This window comes from Tetrahymena thermophila, assembly GCF_000189635.1.
Source record: "Tetrahymena thermophila SB210 genomic scaffold scf_8254798, whole genome shotgun sequence".
Taxonomy (NCBI): Eukaryota; Ciliophora; class Oligohymenophorea; order Hymenostomatida; family Tetrahymenidae; genus Tetrahymena; species Tetrahymena thermophila.
The window spans coordinates 101,571-125,840 of NW_002476554.1; the positions used below are offsets into that span (position 1 = coordinate 101,571).

The following is a 24,270-nucleotide window of genomic DNA, read 5'->3' on the forward strand; positions in this document are numbered from 1 at the left end:
ATATTTTTCAATTTTTATTAGTTGGTTATTAACTCTTACTTATTTATTTATTTATTTATTTATTTATTTATTTATTTATTAATCAGCAGTCAAAATATTCAAGATGAATAATTTAAATAAATAGCTGGTGCTTTAGAATAGTGTTAGAATATCTCAAGTCTATTTTTAAATTTAAAGTATTTTATATCTTAATTTATATTTACTTTTAAATTATTTCTAATATTACTTTGACAAAGGCTATTTTAATTTTATTTTATTTACAAATAAGAGATAATAATTTTGAATTAGAAGGTGTTAAATATATTGTTACATCTTTAGAAAAATGTCATCAAATTAGTAGTTTAAAACTAATTCTAGAGTAATTTATTAATTAATATTTTTGTTTTTTGATTTTCTTACATTTTATCTTTTTATTACATTTTTATTAAATTTCTCTTTATTTATTTTTATAATATTTGTATTTTAGTTAGAAATTAATTTACAATATTTTATATTTTATTATTAATTAGAAATAACAGTTTAAATTTAGAATAAATTAAATTCATAGCATAATCATTATAAAAATTTTAGAATCTCACTGAGTTAACTCTTAATCTTGAGTAATTATATTTTAAAATTTAATATCATTTTATTTACTTTTATATTTTATATTTTTCTATATTTAAATTAATTTAATTTATTTTTTTTGTTAGTTCAAATAATTTAAATAATGAAGCAGCAAAATATCTAGCACAACAATTATAAAATTCTTAAAATCTTACATGTTTAGATTTAAGCCTTGAGTAATTTATTCTTGAATATTATTATTTTTTAAAACAATATTTTAATGTAATTAAAAAATTTAAATTAATTAATTTGATGTTGTTTTCTAGTAATAATAACATTGGGTATCAAGGAGCAAAACTAATTGCACATTCTCTAAAAAATAATTAGAAAATCACTAATTTAGTTCTAGGTTTTTAGTAATTTATTTTTAAAATTTTATATTGCAATTAATACTATTATATAATTTATTTGATAGTATTAAATTTATTTTAATTTTTTTCAAAGATTATAAAATTTATTTTCATAGCTTATGAACTATTTGATAATTAAAAATATAATCCTTGTTTTATATAGTTCATAATTTTTAATAGAAAAAGAATTAATTCATACTTTTTTATATACATCCAAACTTTTCTTTAATTTTTTTAAAAAATATAAATAAATAAGAAAGAGAAATTAATTCAATTATTAATTATTATTTTTATGGTAATAGGGAAAATAATTTACGAGATAAAGGAGCTAAAGCAATTGTATAGTCTTTAGAGAGTTGTTAGAATATTAATAAATTAGTGCTATTTCTTGGGTAATTTATTGATTAATTAATTAGTGATATTTCTATGTTTTAGAATTATTTACTTTTTCTTTATTTAATAAAAAAATATAAATTTTATTCATAGTACATTTAATCTGAATATTATTTATTTATTTATAAGAAACAATAATATTCAGTTAGAAGGAATCAAATAAATTTCAGAATCTTTAAAAAAATATAAGAATATTACTGATTTATTTCTTTCGCTTTGGTAATTTATTTTTGGTATTTTCTAATTTTTTTATTATTTATTTTATTAAATTATTATTTTTATAAACTTTAATTTTAATTTGTTTTTTAATTAATATTTATTAGTTACAATGTGATTAAACCAGAGGGAATTATGTTAATTGTTTTAGCTTTGCAAAAGTGCCAGAAAATTACAAATTTATATCTTTTTCTCAGGTAAAATTAAATTTATTTTATAGAGAATAATTTTTTTTTATTTAATAGAAATAAAATTAAAATTTTTCTATGTCATTCTCAATAAATTCATCTAAACTTTAATTATTTAATTTAATAGAGGTTGTAATATTAATCTAGATTTAGCTAAAATAATAGTTTCAGCTTTAGAAATGTGTTAGAATATCACTAATTTAGAACTTGATCTTTCGTATTTAATTTATTAATGAATTAATATAGTTATTTATTCAACAAATTTTTATTTAATTTATAAAATAATTTAACTCTTATTATTTTTATTTTAATTTATTTTCTTTTCTAATAATTAATTAATATTTATTAATTATTAGGGATAATAATTTAACTGATATGTAAAAGTAAAAAATTTAAGATTAATTGAAAAATTCTTTGAAGAATGCAAAAAAAATAATTGTTGAATTTTGAAAGTAATTTTATGTTATAAATGTGAAATAAAATGTATGTTATGAATGAATTAATTAATTAATTTTGTGTTGTCATTTAAAATTAAAAAAAAAACATTTTAAAAATATTTTCAATTAAATAATTAATCATAGAGAAAAATAGTATTTATTCACTTTTTTAACAATATAATAAGCTATTATTAAAAAGATATCTATGATTTTTTAATATTTAAATCAATATGTAGTACCTGATGAGATTAAAGTGAAGAGTTTAAAAACTTTTTATATTAATAAAAATAAATTTAAAGTTTATTGATTAAAAATTAAATAATTTATTTTTCTAATTTGTTATTTTATTTAATCTATTGTCTCATTTATTTTTTTTCAAAAATACTGAATATCAATTTATGAAAATTTAGTTAATTATAAGTGTATAAAAAGAAAAAATAAATTATTTGAATTTATAAATTCACTATTAATAAGATATATAGAAAAAAGTGAACTTGGACTCAGGATTTTTGGAAAAAATAAATCATCCCAAGTTAATTATTCACATTAATTAATTAATTACTAGAATTTTTTCAAATATGACGAACTGTGCATCTCTAATTCCTTCTATATATATTTTTAATTATATGTTTTAAATACAAATATTAAGATTAAATAATTAATGTTAAATTAATTTTTCTGTGATATCTCTTCATATAACCAAATTTATAAATTAATATTTGATAATTAATTATTAAATTTTACTTGTTCTTTTTATCCATTTATAATTAATTAAAATCCTTAATTTGCAATTCAACATTATTGAAAAAAAAAAATGATATAATAGATTAAAGAATATAACAAATTAGAAGAAGTAATTATTTATTTTTTATTAATATCATTTAAATTTATATTTATTAATAAAAAAAGTTTATAAACTCTTCACTTTTATCTCATTAGGTTCTCGATATTAATCTAAAGTATATTTAATTAATTATATTATTCTTATTATTTATTAATATTTTTTAAATACTTTCAATTTTTTTAAATAAATAATTTTTATTATAGAAATTATCATGCATTTTTACTTATTGATTTTATTAAAACGATATCTTTTTTTTCATTCTTTGTTAGTTTTACTAATTATTAATTAATCCATATTATTTTATTATTTTTCTTCATTTTTTCCTTCTAATTAACTCTTTAATGATATATTTTTTCTTCAATATTTAAAAAGTTACAATTAAATTGGTGATGAAGGTGCATCAGGCTTAAGTTCTGCTTTAGCAAATTGCATTAATCTCTCAAATTTGACACTTTACCTTGGGTAAAAATAATTTATTTGTTTTGGATTGTGATATTTTAAACTATGAAAATGAATAGAAAACAAAAAATCTCTTTTTTTTTTCTTTTTATTGTGCTTATTTTTTTTTGTTCTTTCTTTGTTAATTTAGCGCATCATTTTATTTTCAACTTTTGCTTTTATTATAAATTAATCTTATTATTTCATATTTTTTCTTCATTTTTTCCTTCTAAATAACTATTTAATGATATATTTTTTCTTCAATATTTAAAAAGTGAAAATTAAATTGGTGCAATAGGTGCATCAGGCTTAAGTTATGCCTTAGCAAATTGCATTAATCTCTCAAATTTGACACTTGACCTTCGGTAAAAACTGTTTATTTGTTTTGTATTGTGATATTTTAAATGAAAAAACAAAAAAGCTCTTTTTTCTTTTTCTTTTTATTGTGCTTGCTTGCTTTTTTTTGTTCTTTCTTTGTTAAGTTAACTCATCATTTTATTTTCAATTTTTGCTTTTATTATTAATTTCATTTTTTCCTTCTAATTAACTATTTAATTAAATATTTTTTCTTCAATATTTAAAAAGTTTTAATTAAATTGGTGTAATGGGTGCATCAGGCTTAGGTTCTGCTTTAGCAAATTGCATTAATCTCTCAAATTTGACACTTTACCTTGGGTAAAAATAGTTTATTTGTTTTTGATTGTGATATTTTAAACTATAAAAATGAATAAAAAAGCTCTTTTTTATTTTTGTTTTTATTATGCTTACTTTTTTTTGTTCTTTCTTTGTTAATTTAACTCATCATTTTATTTTCAACTTTTGCTTTTATTATTAATCTTATTTATTATTTCATATTTTTTCTTCATTTTTTCCTTCTAATTAACTATTTATTGATACATTTTTTCTTCAATATTTAAAAAGTTACAATTAAATTGGTGATCAAGGTGCATCAGGCTTAGGTTCTGCTTTAGCAAATTGCATTAATCTCTCAAAATTGGCGCTTTTTCTTACGTAAAAACAGTTTTTTTTTTTTTGGATAGCGATATATTTTTAATTATAAAAACTAATTAAAAACAATAAAGCTCTTTTTTCTTTTTCTCTTTATTGTGCTTGCTTTTTTTTTGTTCTTTCTTAATTAATTTAACTCATCATTTTATTTTCAACTTTTGTTTTTATTATTAATCTTATTATTTCATATTTTTTCTTCATTTTTCCTTCTAAATGGCTATTTAATTTTATATTTTTTGTTCAATATTTAAAAAGTTTTAATTAAATTGGTGATGAAGGTGCATCAGGCTTAAGTTCTGCTTTAGCAAATTGCATTAATCTCTCAAATTTGACACTTTACCTTGGGTAAAAAAAGTTTATTAGTTTTTGATTGTGATATTTTTAATTATAAAAACTAATTAAAAACAATAAAACTCTTTTTTCTTTTTCTTTTTATTGCGCTTGCTTTTCTTTTTTGTTCTTTCTTTATTAATTTAACTCATCATTTTTATTTTCAACTTTTGTTTTTATTATTAATTAATATTAATATTTCATATTTTTTCATCATTTTTTCCTTCTAATAAACTATTTTATTATATATTTTTTGTTCAATATTTAATAAGTGGAAATTAAATTAGTGATGAAAGTGCATCAGGCTTAGGTTCTGCTTTAGCAAATTGCATTAATCTCTCAAATTTGATACTTGATCTTACGTAAAAATAGTTTATTTGTTTTTGATTGAGATATTTTTAATTATAAAAACTAATTAAAAACAAAAAAGCTCTTTTTTCTTTTTCTTTTTATTGAGCTTGCTTTTTTTTGTTCTTTCTTTGTTAATTTAACTCATTATTTTATTTTTAACTTTTACTTTTATTATTAATTAATTAATCTTATTATTTCATATTTTTTTTTCATTTTTTCCTTCTAATTAACTATTTAATGACATATTTTATTATTTTTTCTTCAATATTTAAAAAGTTACAATTAAATTGGTGATCAAGGTGCTTCAGGCTTAGTTTCTGCTTTAGCAAATTGTATTAATCTCTCAAATTTAACACTTGACATTCGGTAAAAATAGCTTATTTGTTTTGGATTGTGATATTTTAAACTATAAAAATTAATAAAAAACAAAAAAGCTCTTTTATATTTTTCTTTTTATTGTGCTTGCTTTTTTTTTTTGTTCTTTCTATTATTTCATATTTTATCTTCATTTTTTCCTTCTAATTAAATATTTAATGATATATTTTTTCTTCAATATTTAAAAAGTGAAAATTAAATTGGTGACGAAGGTGCATCAGGCTTAGGTTCTGCTTTAGCAAATTGCATTAATCTCTCAAATTTGACGCTTGACCTTCAGTAAAAACAGTTTATTTGTTTTAGATTGTGATATTTTTAATTGTAAATAAAAACTAATTAAAAACAATAAAGCTCTTTTTTCTTTTTCTTATTATTGTGCTTGCTTTTTTTTTGTTCTTTCTTTGTTAATTTAGCTCATCATTTTATATTCAACTTTTGCTTTTATTATTAATTAATTAATCTTATTTATTATTTCATATTTTTTCTTCATTTTTTCCTTCTAATTAACTATTTAATGATATATTTTTTCTTCAATATTTAAAAAGTAGGAATAAAATTGGTGATAAAGGTGCATCAGACTTAGGTTCTGCTTTAGCAAATTGCATTCATCTCTCAAATTTGGCACTTTACCTTGGGTAAAATCAGTTTATTTGTTTTGGATTGTGATATTTTAAACTATAAAAATGAATATAAAACAAAATAGCTAATTGAATTTATTTGATTTATTTTTTATCTTTTTTATTCCACAAATGTATATTATTTATAAATTTAAGAAATAATTTATAATTTAAAAGTTTATTCTATTTTGATATTTATTTAAAATTTACATTAATTTATTATAAAATTTTTAGCTCAGAGAATGTAACATAAGAATTCAAAGTAATAAGCAAGTGCGTTAAATCAAAAAGATTAGTTGTCTTTGAAATATAATTCTTATGATAAGTAAGTGGCGAAAAAAGGATGAATAAATATTAAATGTTTGAATAATGTTTTATATTTTATTTTTTAATATTTTGAAAAAGTTTTTTTAACCTAAAATAAAAATAGATATATAGATAGATTTTATTATTGATTTTATATATATAAATATGATCATATTTTTGGAAGTAAATAAATTATTTATAAAATATAAAAAATTTAAAAATTAAATTTAGTTCAATTAATTAATTCCTCAAAGCAAACAAACCCTCTGTATCTCCAAAAACGATCAAATAATTTGAAAATTTTAGTGTTATATTATATCTTATTAAATTAATTATTTAAATACCAAGCTTTTATATGCATTATATTTTAATCTTAAATATTATCCATCTATCAATCATATTCATAAGGTAGTTGCTGTTAGGATTTTTCTTATATCACCAAATATTTATGATTTTTATGTTTTGTATTTTTTTAGGATTAATCGTAATAAAATGTATTAACGTCAAAAATCCTAATAACATATAATAAGAAATTATAATAACTTGAAGAAAATTCCTTCAATTTTCAATAAATTAAAATTTTTTGATAATCCAAATATTTAGATTTATAAATGTTATAAAAAATTTTTAAACTCATAAAAAACAGGGTAAACTATTAGAAAATGGTTATTTAAAAATAATATCGAGGATATGAGCATATTAATAGATTACCTATCTTCACTCTCTGAATTTTATTATAATTATTCCCATCATTACTTGAATAAAAGATAAAAATCTACTATTTAACATTATTTTTATTAAATTTAAGGACATTAATTAATTACTAGAATTTTTTCAAATATGACTAACTGCCCATCTCTAATACCTACTATATTTTTAAGTAAATGTTTTAAATAATAATATTAAGATTTAATAATCAATATTAATTTTATTTTTTTGTGATATCTCTTCATAAAAGCAAATTTATAAATTAATATTTGATAATTACTATATTTATTAATTAATTAAATTCAATAAATTGCTACTCAATATTTTTGAAAAAAAAAATAAATAATGTAATAGATTAAATAATACAAAGAATTAAAAGAAGTAATTATTTATTTTTTTATTAATATCCTTTAAATTTTTTTTATTAATAAAAAAGTTTTTAAACTCTTCACTTTAATCTCATTAGGTTCTCCATATTGATCTAAAGTATATTTAAATAAAAATATTAAAAAATTTTTTATTTTAACTTTAAATTTATTTAAAAAAATAATTTTTATAATAGAAATTCTCATCACTATTCATTTATTTCTATTAATACAAAAATGTTCGCTATTTCACTTTAATTTTAATTTCAAATTTGAATTATTTATTATTTATTTTTTATTATTTGATATTTTTTCTTCATTTTTTGCTATTAGCACTTATACTTAATAAAAACAATTTTTTTATTTTGGATTGTAATATTTTTAATTATAAAAATTAATTTAAAATATTAAAGCTCTTTTAATTTATTTGATTTCTTTTTCTTTTTATTGTGCTTGCTTAATTTTTTCTTTATTTATTAGTTTAACTAATTATTAATTAAATTAATCTTATTTTTTCATTTTTTCCTTCTAAATAACAAATTAATTTTTTATTTTTTCTTCAATATTTAAAAAGTACAAATTAAATTGGTGCAACAGGTGCATCAGGCTTAGGTTCTGCTTTATCAAAGTGCATTAATCTTTCAAATTTGACACTTGATCTTTAGTAAAAGCAGTTTATTTATTTTTGATTGTGATATTTTTAATTGTTAAACAAATTTAACAATAAAGCTCTATTTTCTTTTTCTTTTTATTATGCTTGCTAGCTTATATTTCTTCTTTCTTTGTTAATTTAGCTCATCATTTTATTTAATTATTTTTAAATTTTGCTTTTATTTTTCATTAGTCTTATTATTTCATATTTTTTCTTCATTTTTTCCTTCTAAATAACTAATTAATTAATTATTTATTTTTTCTTCAATATTTAAAAAGTAACAATTAAATTGGTGAAGAAGGTACATCAGACTTAGGTTCTGCTTTAGCAAAGTGCATTAATCTTTCAAATTTGACACTTAATCTATAGTAAAAACAGTTTATTTATTCTTGATTGTGATATTTTTAATTGTAAAACTAATTTAACAATAAAGCTCTATTTTCTTTTTTTTTTATTATGCTTGCTAGCTTATATTTCTTCTTTCTTTGTTAATTTAGCTCATCATTTTATTTAATTATTTTTAACTTTTGCTTTTATTTTTCATTAGTCTTATTATTTCATATTTTTTCTTCATTTTTTCCTTCTTAATTACTAATTAATTAATTGTTTATTTTTTCTTCAATATTTAAAAAGTTTGAATTAAATTGGTGATGAAGGTACATCAGGCTTAGGTTCTGCTTTAGCAAAGTGCATTAATCTTTCAAATTTGACACTTTCGCTTGGGTAAAAACAGTTTATTTATTTTAAATTGTGATATTTATAATTATAAAACGAATTTAAAATAATAAAACTCTATTTTCATTTTCTTTTTATTATGCTTGCTAGATTTTATTTCTTCTTTCTTTATAAATTTAGCTCATCATTTTATTTATTTATTTTTAACTTTTGCTTTTATTTTTCATTAGTCTTATTATTTCATATTTTTTCTTCATTTTTTCCTTCTAAATAACTAATTAATTAATTATTTATTTTTTCTTCAATATTTAAAAAGTAGAAATTAAATTGGTGCAACAGGTGCATCAGGCTTATGTTCTGCTTTAGCAAAGTGCATTAATCTCTCAAATTTGACACTTTTGCTTGGGTAAAAACAGTTTATTTATTTTAAATTGTGATATTTTTAATTATATGACAAATTTAAAACAATAAAGTTCTTTTTTCTTTATCTTTTTATTGTGCTTGCTTGTTTAGTTTTATTTCTTCTTTCTTTGTTAATTTAGCTCATCATTTTATTTATTTATTTTTAACTTTTGCTTTTATTTTTCATTAGTCTTATTATTTCATATTTTTTCTTCATTTTTTCCTTCTAAATAACAAATTAATTATTTATTTTTTCTTCAATATTTAAAAAGTGGAAATTAAATTGGTGCAACAGTTGCATCAGGCTTAGGTTCTGCTTTAACAAAGTGCATTAATATCTCAAATTTGACACTTGATCTTTAGTAAAAACAGTTTATTTATTTTAAATTGTGATATTTTTAATTATAAAACGAATTTAAAATAATAAAGTTCTATTTTCTTTTTCTTTTTATTGTGCTTGCTTGCTTGGTTTTATTTCTTCTTTCTTTGTTAATTTAGCTCATCATTTTATTTAATTATTTTTAACTTTTGCTTTTATTTTTCATTAGTCTTATTATTTCATATTTTTTCTTCTTTTTTTCCTTCTAAATAACAAATTAATTTTTTATTTTTTCTTCAATATTTAAAAAGTAACAATTAAATTGGTGATGATGGTGCATCAGGCTTAGGTTCTTCTTTAGCAAAGTGCATTAATCTCTCAAATTTGACACTTGATCTTTAGTAAAAACAGTTTATTTATTTTGGATTGTGATATTTTTAATTATAAAACAAATTTAAAATAATAAAGCTCATTTTTCTTTTTCTTTTTATTGTACTTGCTTGTTTGGTTTTATTTCTTCTTTCTTTGTTAATTTAGCTCATCATTTTATTTAATTATTTTTAACTTTTGCTTTTATTTTTCATTAGTCTTATTATTTCATATTTTTTCTTCATTTTTTCCTTCTAAATAACTAATTAATTATTTATTTATTTTTTCTTCAATATTTAAAAAGTGAAAATTAAATTGGTGCTACAGGTGCATCAGGCTTAGGTTCTTCTTTAGCAAAGTGCATTAATCTCTCAAATTTGATACTTGATCTTTAGTAAAAACAGTTTATTTATTTTGGATTGTGATATTTTTAATTACAAAAATTAATCTAAAACAATAAAGCTCTTTTAATTTATTTGATAGCTTTTTTATGATTTATTTTTTTAATTTTTTTATCTAGTAATATTATTTTATTTTTTAATTTAAATTTTTAATTTAAAAGTTTATTCTATTAAATGTTAATTCAAAATTTACACAAATTTATAATAAAAGATATAACTATTTGAATGAATAATAAAAATTCAAAGTAGAAAGTAAGTGTCTTAAATCAAAAAGATTAGTCGTCTTTAAAATATAATTCTGATTGATGATAAACAAGTAGTGAAAAAAGATGAATAAATATTAAATGTTTGAATAATTGAATATTATATGTTTTATGATATAATATTTTGAAATAGTTTTATTAACCTTAATAAAAGATAGATTTAATGATTGTTTTTTATATTTTTATAATTCATATTTTTATAAGTTAATAAATAGCTTATAATATATAAAGAAAAAGGTGGTCTAGCGCCTAAGACCAAATTAACATTTATAATCATTTTACATAAAATCTCTAATTAGAATTTTTTTTCAAGATGTTTTAGCTACGAATTAGGTTGTTGTTCTATAATTCTATGTTTTAAATAAAAATTAAAATTATCTTATTTATAAATAAATTAATATTTTATCAATCTCTTTAGTTCTTTTATATACCTAAAAATAGTAAAGAAATCAAAAAACAATAAATATAAACATAAACTAAAAATATACTTTTTTTCAAAGTAGATTAGATTAGATTTTTAAATATTATCTAATTAGATATTTATATACTTATTTTATTTAAATTTTGAATATCTAAATGAAATAACTTATTTATTTATTACTTACCTACCATTATTTAAATTTTTCATTTCTAATAAGCTCAAAATTTAATTTGTTTATCAATAATAGAACAAACAATTGCATAAATAATCAAATAAAAGAAATAAACAAAATAATTGATAGAAATGATCACTTTATATATAGCAATTATATCCTAAATTATAATTAGTCAAGTTTTAACTTAGTAGACATGTCCTTAAAACTCTTCTTTTTCTACTTAATACTAATAATGTATTTGCAACTAAAGTTATTTTAGTAGTTTGCCTTTTATATAATGCTAACAGTGCTAAACTAATTCTACTTCTTCATAACCATAATATGCATTTCAATTTAATATTTAAAGTTGTGATATTTGTTTACCAAACTTTTATTACAATGAGAAAAATAGTTAAGCATACGTTAATATGAATTAAGTACCTACCTGTATTTAATGCCCACAAGGATCAGGAACTAATCAAGCAAATATAGATAATTTTTAAATTTCTAGTTGTAGTATTTGTTTACAAAACTATTATATGAAAAATCCTTCTACTGAATCTCCTACTCAAAATTCTGCATAATGCATACCGTGCCCTAATGGAACTCTTAGTACTGGAGCTTAAACAGTTGATCAATCTGTATGCAACTCTTGTGCAATAAATTATTATATGGCCTAAAGCTCAATAGCTGCTTCATAAAATAATAATAATTAAGGAGTGGCTGCTTAATGTTTAGTTTGTCCATTAGGAAGTGGTAATTTAGAAGTTTCAAATGTGTAAGGTGATATTTCTCAGTGTTCTATATGCTTAGAAAACTACTTTATGGTATCTCCTGCAATTTAATCATCTAAAGGAATATAATCCTCCGCTGCATAATGCCTTCCTTGCCCTAGTAATTCTTATAACCCTAAAAATTCTTAATAAGGATATTGCACTTGCTATGATTAAAATGCAACTCCTTTATCATCTTAAGTCTAATCATGCAACTGTAAAAATGGTTATTCTGGATATGTTGCTACTTCATAAAATGCTCCATCAGGTTGTTTTCCTTGTCCATAAGGCTTTTACTCCAATAGTTCTACTTCTTATAAATGCATATTGTGTCCTTCTGGATCTTATATAAATAACGATTAAAGTAATTGTATTTGCAATGATAATAGCTTAGCAGTATATTTTGATCCTAGAAGCTAATCTTGTAAATGCTAGAAAGATTATTTTGGAAATCCATCATAAGCTACTTTAAATACTATTGGATCTTGTACTCCATGCCCTAAAAAATTAAAAATGAGCTAATTTTAAAATGAAATAATGAAATCTTAATGTATATTTTATACATTTTAAAATTTAGTTTCATTTAGCTTAATACTAGCTACTATACAATTATGTATTCTACTTTGAATTTAAATAATTGATTACTTAAAAAAATATTAATATTTATAATTATATTTATCTATTTCTTTTTCACAAATATTAAAAATAAATATTTATTTCACTCATTTATTTATATTTTACCACAAAATATTTTATTTTAAATTTTTATAATCGAATTTGTCCAACATCTTGCCAACATTTTAATAGACTAAAATCTTAATTTAAAAATTATTTAAAAACCAAAATATAATAATTAATAATATATTAATATACTATAAACTTTAATATAATTGAATATTTGCCTTATTGCTACTCTTTAATAAAAAAATTTGGGTTTCCAACTTTCTGACAGAGGATCAAATAAAGTAAGAGATATTTAAAATATTATAATATAACCTTTCATTACTGGACTAAAGCTGAAAAATCTTCAATGTACATACTGTCTTATAAAAATTTAAGTAATATATTTACTTGAATATTTTCAACAAAAGAATACTCATCTCTAATTTCTACTATATTTTTAAGTATGTTTTTGAAATAGAAATATATATAATAATGAATGAATGATTGTTAAACTAACTTTTTTGATATATATCCCTTCCCAAAATTAAACTTGAATACATTTTAAATATTTTATTCTTTTTTATAATCAATCCAAATTAATTTGAGATATAATCAAATTAATCTTTTAAAATATTAATAATTAATAATTTAATTATATAAATCTCAATATTTTACAAAAATAAATAAATGATAAAATAAAAACAATATTTTTAAGATCTTTTAGAAGTAATTATTTATTTTTTTATGAATATTCTTTAAATTATTTTTATTAATAAAAAAAGTTTTAAAACTCTTAACTTTAGTATCATTAGGTTCTCCATATTGTTCAAAGGTTATATATTTAATTTATTAATATTGTTATCATTAATTTTTTTTAATTAAACTTTCAATTTATTTGCTAAATAATTTTTCTAATCTAGAAATTATCAACTTAATTATAAAAATATTTTTTTTATTATGTTAATTTAAATATTTTCCATTTATTTTCAACTTTTAGTTGAGTTATGACTTAAATTATTTTCTTATTATTTCATGTTTTTTCTTCATTTAAACTAACTAACTTATTAATAAATTAATATTTATCTTCAATACTTAAAAGACCTAATTAAATTAATGATAGAAGTTAATCAAGCTTAGGTTATGCTTTAGTAAAGTGTTCTAGTCTCTCAAAGTTGACACTTGAACTCTAGTAAAACAGTTTATTTATTTTTTGATTATGGTATTTTTAATATAAAAATGAAATTAAAACAATTAAAAATTTATAATTTATTTATTTGTTTTTATTTTTCTTTTTTGATTCTTTATGATGTTTTTTCTTTCTTTCTCAATTAAGCTCATTTTTTCATTTTCAACATTTGCTTTGATAATCAATTTTTTTATTTTAAATTATTTCTTTTTTTTCTTACTTCTACCTAAATTACGATCTATCTATCTATCTATCTATCTATCTATCTATCTATCTATCTAACTAATTAATAATATATATATATATATCTTCAACCTTTAAATAGGTCTAATTAAATTAACGATGAAGGTATATCAAGCTTAGGTTCTGCTTTAGAAAAGTGCACTAACCTTTCAAATTTGACACTTCATCTTAGGTAAAAACAGCTTTTTTGTTTTAGATTGTGTTATATTTTAAAATAAAAATAAATTTAATAGAATATATTTAAACTCAATAAATTTATAGATGTTATAGTTTTTTATTTTTTTATTTTTCTTTTTACTCTGCTTCAATTTTTTTTCTTTTTCTTTATTAAATTATCTCATTTCTTTATTTTTAATTTTAATTTTGCTTTCACTATTAAGTTATTCATTTATTATTAATTCTTAATTTTTGTTCTTTTTTCTTTCTAATTAACTAATTAATAAAATATTTTTTATTCAATATTTAAAAAGTAGAAATTAAATTGGTGCAATCGGCTCATTAAACTTAGGTTCTTGTTTAGAAAAGTATAACAATCTCTCAAAATTGACACTTGATCTTTTGTAAAAATAGTTTTTTTATTTTTGATTGTGTTATTTTGAAATATAAAATTGATATCAAAATAGTAAAAATTTTTTAATCTAGAAATTTGTTAGTCTTTTATTTTATTGAATTTTCTATTTTATTATGTCTGTGTTTTTTTTCTTTGTTAATTTAACTTTAATTATAATTTTCAAATTTAACTATCATTATTAATTAATTTCTTACTATTTCATATTTTTTTTTCGTTTTTTCCATATAACTAACTAACTAATTAATTAATTAATGATATATATTTTCTTCATTAATTAAAAGCTACAATAAAATCGGTGATGAAGGTGCATTAAGCTTAGGTTTTTGGTTAGGAAAGTGCACTAATCTCTCAAATCTGACACTTGATCTTGGGTAAATAAAAAACAGTTTATTTGTTTTTGATTATGATTTTATTTCATAAAAAATCAATTAAAACAATCAACAAACTCTTTAAATTATTTATTAAATTTTTGTTTGATTTTTTAATCTGTTTTTTTTTAATTTTTATTTTCATTATTAATTTATTAATTTCTGTTATTCCTTCTTATTTATTTTTCTTCATTTTTTCCTTCAAACCAACTAATTGACTATTTATTTTTTCTTCAATTTTTAAAAAGTTACAATAAAATTGGTGACGAAGGTGCCTTAGGCTTAGGCTCTGGCTTAGGAAAGTGCACTAATCTCTCAAATTTGAAGCTTGATCTTAAGTAAAAAAATTTATTTGCTATTGATTGTGATTTTTGTTTTTGAATATAAAATTGAATTTAATATCATCAGATTCTATTAATTTATTAATTATTATTAGCTTTTAATTTGATTTATTTTTCATTTTTATTATCTTTGTATTTTTTTCCTTTTTTTATTAATTTAACTCAATTTTAGTTTTGAGATTTTACTCTCATTATTAATTTTTTCGTTTCTATTTTTCAAGTTTTTTCATGATTTTTCTTTCTAAATAAATACTTTTTCATCAATTTTTAAAAAGTTCCAATTAAATTGGTGATGAAAGTGCATCAGGCTTAGGTTTTGCTATAGGAAATTGCATTAATCTCTAAAATTTGACACTTGGTCTTTTGTAAAAATAGTTTATATATTTTGGATGGATTGTGATATATTTTAAAATTAAGATGAATTAAAAAAATAAAACAATTTTATTAAATTATTTAAAGATGTTTATTTTTCTTGTTTTTAAAAATTTAATTTAATTAATTTTTAACTTTCTTTTGCTTTCATTATTAATTTTTTCATAACTTATAATTAATTCCATTTTTTATTTAAAATTAACTAATTAGTTACTTTTTTATTTTTTCTTTAATATTTTAAAAGTTCGAATAAAATCGGTGATAAAGGCTCTTCTGGCATAGGCTCTACTTTAGTACTGTGCACTAATCTCTCAAATTTGACAATTGATCTTAGGTAAAAATAGTTTATTCGTTTTTAATTGTAATATTTTTAAATATTAAAATGAATTTAAAACAATATAACAAACTAACTCTTTTAATTTATTTATTGAAAAGATTTTTATGATTTGTTTTTCTTTTTATTCTTTATTTTTTATCTGTTTTTTTTTTTTTTAAATTTTGCTTTCAATACTAATTTATTCAATTCTATTATTTCACTATTTTTCTTCATTTTTTGTTACTAGCTAAGAATTAATAATATTTTTTTCTTAAAATATTTAAAAAGTTACAATAAAATTAATGGTGAAGGTGCATCGGGTTTAGGCTCTGCTTTAGCAAATTGCACTAATCTCTCAGATTTGACACTTAATCTTTCGTAAAAATAGTTTAATTGTTTTAGATTTTGATATTTTTTAACATAAAAATGAATTAAAAAAAAAAATTTTTTTAATTACTTATTTGATTTATTTTAAAATGAATGTGTTTTTTTTTCTTTATTTGTTATTTTAATTCTTTGTTATTTTTTTGTTACACAGACCAAAAATTAAATATTTTATCTTCATCATATCAAAAGCTCTAATTTCATAGGTAGTGCAGGTGCATCAGGCTTAGGTTCTGTTCTAAAAAATGGTTATAATCTCTCAAAATTAACATTTGATCTTTGGTAAAAAAAAATATTGTTTCTTTTATATTTTGATTCTTTTAATTTATTAACATTTATTTATTTTTTCTTTCTTTCTTTCTTTCTTTCTTTCTTTCTTTCTTTCTTTGATATTTAACTCATTTATTTTTTCATTTTCAATTTTTGATTTCTTTATTAATTAATTACCGTAATACCTCAATTTTAATGACGAGCAACACTGACGAGGAAACTCTAAATATCGGAAAAAATTCTCGTCAGTTGTCACTGTCAATAAAACGAGGACCGAGGATTGAGGTATATATATTACGGTAATTAATTTACTCATTTCAAATTATTTCAAATTTTTTCTTAAATTTCTCCTTCTAATTAATTATTTACTTTTATTTGAATATTTAAAAAGTTCCAATTTTATTGGTGATGAAGGTTCATCAGGCTTAGGTTCTGCTTTAGCAAAATGCATTAATCTCTCAAAATTGACACTTAATTTATTGTATAAACAGTTTATTTTTTTGGATGCGATATTTTTAAATATAAAAATTAATTTAAAACAATAAAGCTATTATAGCTTATTATTATATTAGGCATTTATTTAATTTATTTATTTTTAAATATTATTTTATTTTATTTTTATTTTTTTATTTTTAAATATCTTTTCATTTTAATCATTTATTTTTATTTTAAATTTATCCATTTCTTATCATTTCCAATTTTTTCTTCATCTTTTCATTATCATAAATTAATTAACTATTTTTTTCTTCAATATTTAATTAGGGAAAATTAAATTAATGACAAAGGTGCAATCGGCCTGGGTTTTGGTTTAGAAAAGTGCACTAATCTCTCAAATTTGACTCTAAATCTTGAGTAAAAACAAACAGTTATTTTGTTTTATATTGTGATTGTGATATTTTTTTATTTACAAATGGATTTAAAAAAATAACTTGATCTTTACATTTATTTATTTGATTAATTTTCTATTTTATTTTATTTGCAGTTTTTTCTTTCTTCTTTTTTTGTTAATTTGAATCATTTATTCATTTTTAAATTTTGCTATCATTACTAAACTTATTTATTTTTTATAAAATCTTAATTTTCTTTAATTTTATACTTTTAACTAACTAACTAACTAATTAATTAATTTTTCACTTTTTCTTAAATATTTAAAAAGATGTAATTAAATTCGTGTTGAAGGTGTATCAAGCTTAGGTTGTGCTTTATCAAAATGCACTAATCTCTAAAACTTGGCATTTAATCTTTTGTAAGAATAATTTATTTAGATTTTGATATTTTTTAATATACAAATAAAAGAATAAAACATTTTAATTTATTTATTAGATCTTTATTCGATTTATTTAACTATTTTGTTTTGTTTTTCTTCACTTTTGCTTTTATTAAAAATTTTTTTATTTCTTCATTTTTTCCTTATTACTAACTAATTAATTATTTTTTTTTCATCAATATACAAAAAGTGGAAATTAAATTGGTAATTAAGGTTCTTAAAGCTTAGGTTCTACTATATCAAAGTGCTCTAATCTCTAAAAGTTAACACTTAATCTAAGGTAGAAGCAGTTTATTTGTTTTCGATGTGATATTTTTAAATCAAAAAATAGATTTAAAATAATCAATTTTTTTTTGGATTTATTTATTTAAAATTTTTTATTTGATTTATTTTTCTTTTTTACAATATTTTTTCTTCTTCTTTATTTGCCAATTTAAGCAATTTTTACATTTTTAACTTTTGGTTTAATTATAAGTTTTTTTAATTATTTATTTATTGATTAGGTTTTTATTAGATTTATTTTATCTTTTTTATTCTGCTTATATTATTTTATATTAATTGATTTTAAATATAAATTTTAATTTCACACATTATTCTGAATTTTTTTAACCATTTTGATTAATTTATATTATAAGTGAAAACATAATCAGTAGATCAGAGCAGTTGAAAATAAAGAAAAAATGTCTTAAATAAAAAAGATTAGTAGACTTAAATATTTAATTAAATTATTGAAAATAAGCTTATGGTCAAAATAGATCAAATAAAATATTTGAATAATAAATATTAATATATATTTTTTATATGATAATATTTTGTAATAGAATAATTTAACCTAAAATATAGATAGATAGATTTATGATTATCATTATATTTATATATTTTGGTAAATTAATAAATAACTCATTAAATAAATCTGAAAATAACCCTAAATTTGTCAAATGTATCAAATAATTTGTAAATTTTTAAATAACTTTTTAAAGAAATCTCGAAAGCTTGGATATATATAATCAAAACAAAATGTTATTGAAATAAAATTTTGTTTTTAATTTCTTAATTGTATTATTTTAAAACTGTTATAAGCTATTATCATAAAATAAATTTAAATTTATAAACCATTTATAACTAAAACATGTAAAAAATTTGAATTAAATGAGTGCAATTTTTTTAAATAATTAAGTTGTATAAGCTTATTAATTTAATTAAAGGAGCCACATAAAAATCAGATTTTTTCAGAAAATTAGGTAAAATTCAAAAAAAAGAAAATTAATTATTCTTTAATTTTTCTGTTTTACTGAAAATCAAATATAAGCTCTAAATATTTCAAAAAATCATATGGTTAATATTTTAAATTCGACTTTTTATTTAAAGCAATTCATTAGATAAGGTAATTAGTTTCATACAAAAAATATATTTATGAATTTTGGCATATTGGTAGAGTTCTGAATTATATATGTATCTTTTAATATTTAAAAAACTCTTATAAATAGGTTTAGTATGGGCAAATATTTGAAATTTTATATTTATTATTACAAAAATAGAATTGAGTATTTTTAATTTCAAATTATTTAAATTCATATTTTCCGTGAATAAACTTCTGATCAGAATTTATAGACTTTATATTCAATTTCCTTCGACAAAAAACAAAAAACTATCAGATTTCAAAAAAATAGAATAAATTAAGAAAATTTATAGAAAAATAATTAAAATTAAGTTAAAAAATATGATATTAAAGAGGATACTTAATAATTTATATGTTAATTATCAGAAATTAACAAAATTCAATTTAAATATGCTCAAATAATTGTCAAGTAGATAATATAAATCAAAAAATAAAAAACAATTAACTTAAATTAAATTTCATAAGAATAATAATGATTACTTTCGGCTATTGGAACATTAGAGGCTTTGGCTAACCTATCCGCTTCTTGCTTGCTTATTTAGGAGTGAAATACACCAATAAAACTTATGCCTCTCTTGAAGAATGGTTTGGAAATGACAAAGACAATCTTGGTTTAGAATTCCCTAATCTTCCATATTTAATTGATGGAGATGTTAAGCTCATTGAGTCTTTCGCTATTCCTGTCTACTTAATTAAGAAGTACAAATAATTCTAACTTTTAGGATTATAAGCTGATGGATCTAGCACCAATAAAGAAGTAAAAGTCACTCAGTTAATGGGAGTTATCAGAGATATAGCAAAAGAAATCAATTTAACTTGCTTCAGACCTGATTTCTATGAAGTAAAAGAGAAGGTTTATACAGAAAAAGTTGAGTATATGTTTAAAAAACTTACAAATTTTTTAGGAAACAAGTTATTTTTGTTGGAGAGATTGACTTATGCAGATTTTCATTTCTATGAGTTGGTTAACCGTGTATAATACATATACCCTTAAGCAATGACTGCAGCCCTAACTGCTTATTTAAAAAGATTTGAAAACTTGCCTGGCATCAAAGAATATATAGCAAATCCAAATATTAACCTTAAGGCTCACTTACCTGGTTTTATGGCAACTTGGACTGGCCCTTAATGAAATCTAATATTTTCACTGATTAAATAAATAAATAATAAATATTATTGTTTTTATTTTTTTTTGTTAAAATGTGAATAATGTTAGTTAATTGATTAAAATCTTTTTTGAATAAAAAAATTTTTTTAGTTCCTTATTAAATATTAATTAACAAATATATTATCATCTGAATTAAAAAAATATTAGCACAACCAAAATATTATTCAATTAACATAAAAAAAACATTAAATAATTAGTAGCAAATAAATAAATAAATTTTGGTACCCCTAGTACTAAAAAAAAGCTCTAATTAAAAATAGAAGAAAATATATTTTCTACTTTTTTTTGAAGGTATTAAAAATTTATATTTTTTTATATTGCTTTATAGAAAGAAAAATTACCTCTACCATTATTACACTTTTATACTTTTATATCTAATATAAAAGAATTCACTTTTAATACTTTAAAATATTTAAAAAAAACAATTTTCAAATATTTAACTTAGTTTTTTGCTTAAGATTTTTTCTTGATTTAAAATTAAATAAAAAATATTTTTGGTTTCAAACTGATTTATAAAAATAAATATTAATTTTTTTCATTAACTATAAAATACAATATAAAAAAAATTAGATAATTGGATATTATTATAGAATAGATTTAATGGGAATTTCGATTAAAAAACCATTTTTTTAAATAGTATTAAAACAATAAATATTTTTTAATATTAATGAATAAGAAATGAGAATTTAATAATAAAGTATTTTTCATATATTCTTGCAATGATAATAATTCTAATAATATAAATATATAATATTTAGAAGTTTTTTTACTTGAAATCTTAAGAAAAGTATTTACAATGTATTAATATTCTAATCTATATTTATGCATTGCATTTAAATTGCAATTTATATAGTTAACTAAAATGATGTGCATTCATAAATTAATGTGTTTAAAGTAATCAATTTTTTGTTTATTAATAGGAACTTTAAAAATTATATATCATTCAAATTATTGTGAAATAAAAAATAAATATAACCAATAAGATAGTAATAGATGAATACTGGATTAATAATTTTAAAATATAATTAAATTCATGCATATACTTTACTAGCTTTTTAAAGTTTTTGAAACCCTAAATATAAATAAATTTTTTGTAAAATCAATTTAACACCAATTTAAATAGTTAATAATTAAATAAAATAATATTTTTTAAAATAATTATAAAAGCTAAATAAATTTATTTACAGTATTAATTAATATTAAATAAAAACTTTTTAATACAAAATTGTTCTATAAGATTTTTAATTTAAGTAACAAAAATAAATTTATTGGAAAAAAAGATATTTTACATTTAAATATAATTAGTCATAAGACTTAAGTCTAATAAATGTATTAAGTTATAATTTTATCATAAAAATTAAATTAATCTATTTGCAAAACTTAATAGTTCTATCAAAAAAATAAAAAATAACCACATAATTTAAAAATTTAAAAATTATTAAAACTAGTTAATTATTAAAAAGTTTAAATAATTATTTGAATTATCATTTAGTAAGAGCAATATCTATAAATAGTACACAATCCATTAAGTAATAAATTATATTTTTCTCAAAAATGATTTATTTAAGAATGATTTTTAAAGAAAAAAATAAAATATTTAATGTTTTTTTTGAGAGTATTATATATATTCTTATTTTTAATGGTGTTTATAAATATTCACTTAATAAATAATTATTATTCCTGTATTATCATTAAATTATTTTCTAATTTATAAATTCTTTCTTATATTTGCTTTTGTTCCTTTTACCTGATATTACCTATTTAGTAATCTAATATTTGTATGGTTTCTAATCAAATTTTTTTTATTCTTGCTTTACTTTTTTTAACAATTTTAAATACAGCTTAATGTATTTTCTATTTATTAAAACAAATTTTATTCGGGATTGGTAGATATAGTGGAACTTAGGGTAAAAATAAATTTAAAATATTCAAAATATATAAAAAACAGTTTAAATAAAATTTATTTACATTATATATTAAAAGTGTTGATTGTTTTTAAATATATATATTTTTAGTTTAAATTATATTTTTGTATATTTAAAAATAAAATATTACTTAGATGTATATATTACTATCAACTAGCTTAACATTTTAATTAAATTAAATTTTATGTACTTATAACTAAATGTTTATTAAAACATAAAACTTAATATTATAAATCTAGAAATGAGTGGTAAATCGATAATTTTATAATCTAATTAAAATTATATTTTTTAAATATTTAAAAATAAAATATTATTTAGATGTATTACTATCAACAAATTTAATATTTTAATTTAATTAAATTTTATGTACTTCTTACTAAATATTTATTAAAACATAAAACTTAGCTACTCAATATTATAAATCTAGAAATGAGTGGTGGTAAATCGATAATTTTAAAATCTAATTAAAATTATCAGAATATACTTTGCTTTTGACATTTAATAGTAATATATATTCACAGTTTTAGCTTATTGGTTATAAAAGTATCAAAAATAATTTAAAGTATTATAAATATATAAACAATAGCTTAAATAAACAAGAATAGTTACATTATCTAATAAAATAAAACTTAATTATTAAAAATAAATGTATTATTAGTAGTATTTTTATTTAAATGCCTTCAAAAAATAAAATGTTACTTATTGAATTTACTATTAGATTTAGAGCTAGTAAAATAAGTATAAGCTTACTTAACATTTTAATTAAATTAAATTTAATGTACTAAAAATCTACATATTTAGATTAGATTAATTTATTTACTTATATATATTATTTGTTAGTTCTATAAAAAATAGGAATATTAATGACCAATTATTTTTTAGTGCAGAAAACTTTAAGGGTACCAAAAAAAGTTTGTTCGTACCCCCCCCCCCCCTCCCCTCTAAATTCTTGGATTTTACATTTACTTCATAAATAAATTGTGGTTCATTACTTTACCATTTTAAACTCGATATTATAATTCATCAGAAAAAAATTAATCAATAATTAATAATTCATGCTTAAATTAATTAGAAAATATATTTTTTAAATGTCTCTCATTTATTAATTTTTAGAGCACAGACATGTATAAAAGCAAGATTTCAATATTACTATTTTAACATAATTTATAAAATAAAAAAAAAGTTTAAAATCAAATTAAGCTTTAAAAAATGAATAGATTAAATATTTTACTGCTTTTAACAGCTTTGTTAGTAAGTGCTCATAATACTAACAAATAGGCTGTCAATACTTGTCTATAAGATGAGATAGATATGAACGAAATGGTCCCAAAGGATTACTTAGAAACCTTTGATGAAAATTATGGAAACAGAAAACTTTAGAATTCTGAACCCTAGCCTATTAGAATCACTCTTGATTTCAAAGAGCTCGATAACCCTGAAAACGGTGAAGGACTTACTCCTAAAATAAAGGAATACTTAAAGAAAATTATGTTTGCTGCTCAAACATACTTGAATAAGCTCATTAAAGTAATTCCTAGATAAAAACCTATTAAGTATAATTGGAGTGGAGATACATGCTATGATGTTAAGGTTTCAGAGAAAATAAAAACAGTGGGTATTCATAACTCAGATATACATATTTTTGTTACATATGGTAATCAACCAAACAGAACCTACTTAGCCAATGCAAGTAAAAATTATATTTTCATTATACTTAATATTAAAATGTTATATTATAAAATTAGTATGGTGCCAGTTAGACCCTAACCCTAATGTTGGAAGAGTTAAATTTAATATTGGTACTATGAGTATTGATGAATCCTCAACTTAGTCTTT

The 24,270-nt window shown here is 18.8% G+C and overlaps 7 protein-coding genes across 7 annotated transcripts in view; 6 read left to right on the forward strand and 1 right to left on the reverse strand. All coding sequences in view use genetic code 6, as the record gives it.

The window, feature by feature from the left end:
• The window catches only part of TTHERM_000165050 (hypothetical protein), a gene marked incomplete at both ends in the record, with an annotated part of 506 nt that extends 177 nt beyond the window's left edge, over window positions 1-329 (reverse strand). Inside the window, 3 exons of the mRNA XM_012795778.1 lie at window positions 1-34; window positions 204-237; window positions 311-329. The exon at window positions 1-34 is cut by the window's left edge and continues 177 nt beyond it. Coding sequence (XP_012651232.1) covers window positions 1-34; window positions 204-237; window positions 311-329 — 87 coding nt within the window. The remainder of the gene's footprint in view (window positions 35-203; window positions 238-310) is intronic.
• Window positions 330-3,004: 2,675 nt separating this feature from the next.
• Window positions 3,005-6,475, forward strand: TTHERM_000165061 (cyclic nucleotide-binding domain protein; the record flags this gene model as incomplete). The annotated part of the gene is made up of 12 exons (XM_012795779.1): window positions 3,005-3,043; window positions 3,100-3,149; window positions 3,407-3,496; window positions 3,748-3,837; window positions 4,058-4,147; window positions 4,394-4,483; window positions 4,736-4,825; window positions 5,083-5,172; window positions 5,438-5,527; window positions 5,726-5,815; window positions 6,082-6,171; window positions 6,388-6,475. The coding sequence occupies 12 exons, from the start codon at window positions 3,005-3,007 to the stop codon at window positions 6,473-6,475; spliced, it is 987 nt and encodes a 328-aa protein (XP_012651233.1).
• Window positions 6,476-7,149: 674 nt separating this feature from the next.
• TTHERM_000165072 (hypothetical protein) lies at window positions 7,150-7,647 on the forward strand (the record flags this gene model as incomplete). The annotated part of the gene is made up of 2 exons (XM_012795780.1): window positions 7,150-7,339; window positions 7,634-7,647. The coding sequence occupies 2 exons, from the start codon at window positions 7,150-7,152 to the stop codon at window positions 7,645-7,647; spliced, it is 204 nt and encodes a 67-aa protein (XP_012651234.1).
• A 4,017-nt stretch (window positions 7,648-11,664) lies between these two features.
• Window positions 11,665-12,588, forward strand: TTHERM_000165083 (glutathione S-transferase, amine-terminal domain protein; the record flags this gene model as incomplete). Its single annotated transcript, XM_012795781.1, has 1 exon — window positions 11,665-12,588. The coding sequence occupies exon 1, from the start codon at window positions 11,728-11,730 to the stop codon at window positions 12,586-12,588; it is 861 nt and encodes a 286-aa protein (XP_012651235.1). The 5' UTR covers window positions 11,665-11,727.
• Window positions 12,589-13,311: 723 nt separating this feature from the next.
• On the forward strand, window positions 13,312-18,881 carry TTHERM_00166070 (transmembrane protein, putative; the record flags this gene model as incomplete). Its single annotated transcript, XM_001008663.3, has 15 exons — window positions 13,312-13,350; window positions 13,407-13,456; window positions 13,724-13,813; window positions 14,136-14,225; window positions 14,524-14,613; window positions 14,906-14,995; window positions 15,241-15,330; window positions 15,609-15,698; window positions 15,950-16,039; window positions 16,310-16,399; window positions 16,598-16,687; window positions 17,067-17,156; window positions 17,438-17,527; window positions 17,832-17,921; window positions 18,133-18,881. The coding sequence occupies 15 exons, from the start codon at window positions 13,312-13,314 to the stop codon at window positions 18,539-18,541; spliced, it is 1,578 nt and encodes a 525-aa protein (XP_001008663.3). The 3' UTR covers window positions 18,542-18,881.
• Window positions 18,882-19,813: 932 nt separating this feature from the next.
• Window positions 19,814-20,473, forward strand: TTHERM_00166100 (glutathione S-transferase, amine-terminal domain protein; the record flags this gene model as incomplete). Its single annotated transcript, XM_001008666.1, has 1 exon — window positions 19,814-20,473. One exon carries the CDS (start codon window positions 19,814-19,816, stop codon window positions 20,471-20,473), a length of 660 nt encoding a protein of 219 aa, XP_001008666.1.
• Window positions 20,474-23,643: 3,170 nt separating this feature from the next.
• The window catches only part of TTHERM_00166110 (leishmanolysin family protein), a gene marked incomplete at both ends in the record, with an annotated part of 5,748 nt that continues 5,121 nt past the window's right edge, over window positions 23,644-24,270 (forward strand). The window contains 2 exons of the mRNA XM_001008667.3: window positions 23,644-24,124; window positions 24,180-24,270. The exon at window positions 24,180-24,270 is cut by the window's right edge and continues 1,895 nt beyond it. Coding sequence (XP_001008667.3) covers window positions 23,644-24,124; window positions 24,180-24,270 — 572 coding nt within the window. The remainder of the gene's footprint in view (window positions 24,125-24,179) is intronic.